Source organism: Penaeus vannamei, chromosome 23 (assembly GCF_042767895.1).
Source record: "Penaeus vannamei isolate JL-2024 chromosome 23, ASM4276789v1, whole genome shotgun sequence".
Classification (NCBI taxonomy): domain Eukaryota; kingdom Metazoa; phylum Arthropoda; class Malacostraca; order Decapoda; family Penaeidae; genus Penaeus; species Penaeus vannamei.
In genome coordinates, this window is record NC_091571.1 from 34,100,945 (window position 1) to 34,103,444 (window position 2,500).

At 38.1% G+C, this 2,500-nt stretch overlaps 2 protein-coding genes across 12 annotated transcripts in view; one reads left to right on the top strand and one right to left on the bottom strand.

Annotated features, from left to right (window-relative positions):
• Positions 1–2,500, top strand: part of LOC138865899 (uncharacterized) — a 138,033-nt gene that overhangs the window by 123,287 nt on the left and 12,246 nt on the right. The window lies entirely within an intron of this gene.
• Positions 1–2,500, bottom strand: part of LOC113824760 (uncharacterized) — a 3,045-nt gene that overhangs the window by 521 nt on the left and 24 nt on the right. The window contains exons 1-10 of one of the 11 annotated variants that reach the window (XM_070137954.1): positions 1,923–2,500; positions 1,700–1,792; positions 1,407–1,457; positions 1,221–1,271; positions 1,022–1,072; positions 829–879; positions 650–700; positions 474–524; positions 146–190; positions 1–31 (exon numbers count right to left, since the gene is read on the bottom strand). The exon at positions 1–31 is cut by the window's left edge and continues 17 nt beyond it; the exon at positions 1,923–2,500 is cut by the window's right edge and continues 23 nt beyond it. In XM_070137954.1, coding sequence (XP_069994055.1) covers positions 1–31; positions 146–190; positions 474–524; positions 650–700; positions 829–879; positions 1,022–1,072; positions 1,221–1,271; positions 1,407–1,457; positions 1,700–1,792; positions 1,923–1,927 — 480 coding nt within the window. In that variant the 5' untranslated portion in view covers positions 1,928–2,500. The remainder of the gene's footprint in view (positions 32–145; positions 191–473; positions 525–649; positions 701–828; positions 880–1,021; positions 1,073–1,220; positions 1,272–1,406; positions 1,458–1,699; positions 1,793–1,922) is intronic. The other 10 variants (XM_070137958.1, XM_070137959.1, XM_070137956.1 and 7 more) reach the window with 10 other exon arrangements.

A 2,500-nucleotide genomic window follows, 5' to 3' on the forward strand; every position in this document is an offset into this window, starting at 1 on the left:
ATCGAGGTCGTGAGAGGCAGCGAAGGCGTCACTGAAGGGAAATAGTAGAACGTTTACACTCAGTTGGTATAAATGGACTGAATTCCAGTTAAAGGCAAGTGAGTATAGACAATTCTGCCGAACCAAATTACTCAACCTCACTTACCGTTTCTTCCTGCTTTCCAAGGAGCTGCTGCCTCCACTGATGTCTCTAGGGATTGGTTAAAGGGACATATTATTGTTATTGTTGACATTTTGCAAGATTTGTTACAATATGCTTTAACAAATTCTAATGTTAGAAAAAGAGGAATTTTGTTGAAAGGAAAATATTGATAGACAGTAAGAACAATAGCTCATCGAACTTATTACAGATCTTATTTCGCATAATAAAAAACAATTTCTATATTTCTCATGCTATCGCCATGAGGATGATGAATACTCCTCGTATTTATAATACCGAAAACATAAGCAAACAAAATCATACAATATCTAACCTCTTCTCTATGTCCTCCACGGAATTGCTAAAGCTATTGCCGCTGATGTCCCTGACGAACGAAAGGAAGAATTTGACAGTCAGGAAGTTCAATAGTCAATCGAACTAAATGTTGATGTTAAGAATAGAGTTATCTCATTAAGAAATAATAATAGTAATAAAAAGGCAATAACTAACCTCTTCTCTACTTCCTCCACGGAACTGCTCCAGCTGTTGCCGCTGATGTCCCTGATGAACAAAAGGAAGAAAATGACAGCAAGTACAATAGTCAAGCTTTCGTCGCATAATGTGCACTATTTTCTATTTTTTCTAATAGCAAAGAATAATTAATGAATAAAAATCTTGCAATATCTGACCTTTTCTCTATGTCCTCCACGGAATTGCTCCAGCTATTGCCGCTGATGTCCCTGACGAACGAAAGGGAGAATTTCACAGTCAGGAATCACAATAGTCATCGAACTTCAAAAAGATCTTTCATCGATTAATAAGCACCATTTTCCTCTTTTTTTCTAATGACAAGAAAGAAAGAAAAATCTTGCAATATCTGACCTTTTCTCTATTTCTTCCACGGAATTGCTCCAGCTGTTGCCGCTGATGTCCCTGACGAACGAAAGGAAGATATTGATGGCCAGGAAGTACAATAGTTGCAGTAACTAAATAAAGATCTTTCGTCACGCAATAAACATCAATTTCTGTCGTTTTCTAATAACAAAACCAAAAAAGAAAAAGGAAAAAAGTAATATCTGACCTTTTCTCTATGTCCTCCACGGAATTGCTAAAGCTATTGCCGCTGATGTCCCTGACGAACGAAAGGAAGAATTTGACAGTCAAGAAAGTACAATAGTCATTCGGACTTTCAAAAGATCTTTCATCGATTAATAAGCACCATTTTTTCTAATGACAAGAAAGAAAGAAAAAAATTGCAATATCTGACCTTTTCTCTATGTCCTCCACGGAATTGCTCCAGCTGTTGCTGCTCATGTCTCTGAGGAAAAAAGGAAAGATGTAGGCAGAGTACAGTAACTAAGCAGATATAATGTAACTGTGAATAATTTTCTATCTATTCCTTGTTATAAAATGTCTAAGGGGAGGAGAATAACTTTATCATAGAGTAGAGAAATGCAGTGTTATCAGAGTAATCCTCCTACTTATACCATTTGATCCAACTCAATCTGATTGCAAACCTTGCAACCTCAACTGACTGGCTTCATCTGCCTGCAAGCTCACCTCTCGACACGATGGAGCTTCTCGTAGACATCGCCGAGGGAGTAGGCAGAGGAGAGGCCGACGACGGCCACCAGGACCAGGATCAGTGTCACCCTGGGAACGAGATAGCATTCGTTACCATACCAGGATATGCTGTATATGTTTCTTTTTGCCATTCGGAAATAATGATCAGTACAAGATGCTGAATCTTAGAAGAAAAAAAAATCCTATAAAAAAAACTTACTTCATATTGAAAGAGAGGAGAATCTCTAGTTTACTGGATCTTAAAGCTGAAGCAATGGCAACTGACAACGAATACAGCTTCGTTGCTCTTTATATACGATCTTACTGATGGTCGTGGGACGCTGTTGACGTCACGCGGTTACTCTTGTGCATCGTTGCAAGAACTGTTTATTATTTGTTCAACATCAGGGAAAAAGGATCCCATGATGGTGGATATAGCTATTTTAGCTCTATATATCTATGCATTCATATAATGCTTACCACCGAGACTGATTGAATTTTGTCCCCAACTGACCGACATGGCATTTCTTCCTTGGATTTCGCAGGTGTAGTTGTATGTAAGCAGTAGTACGCTGTACAGCTTGAAGGAGTAGTAACGTTTTGGATCTCGTATTAACTGATATTAGAGGGTCATTAAAATTTTAGTACGGCTTTTGGCACTGTTAATCACCAGGGTTTATTTTTTAAGATGCAGTCTGTTGGTTTTAATGGGAAAGTTTTGAGTATTTCAGCTGAATTCTTAACTAAGGAGCAGCGTGTTCATGTTGATGTTAGTTTTAGTCGGTATTCCCGTGTCTT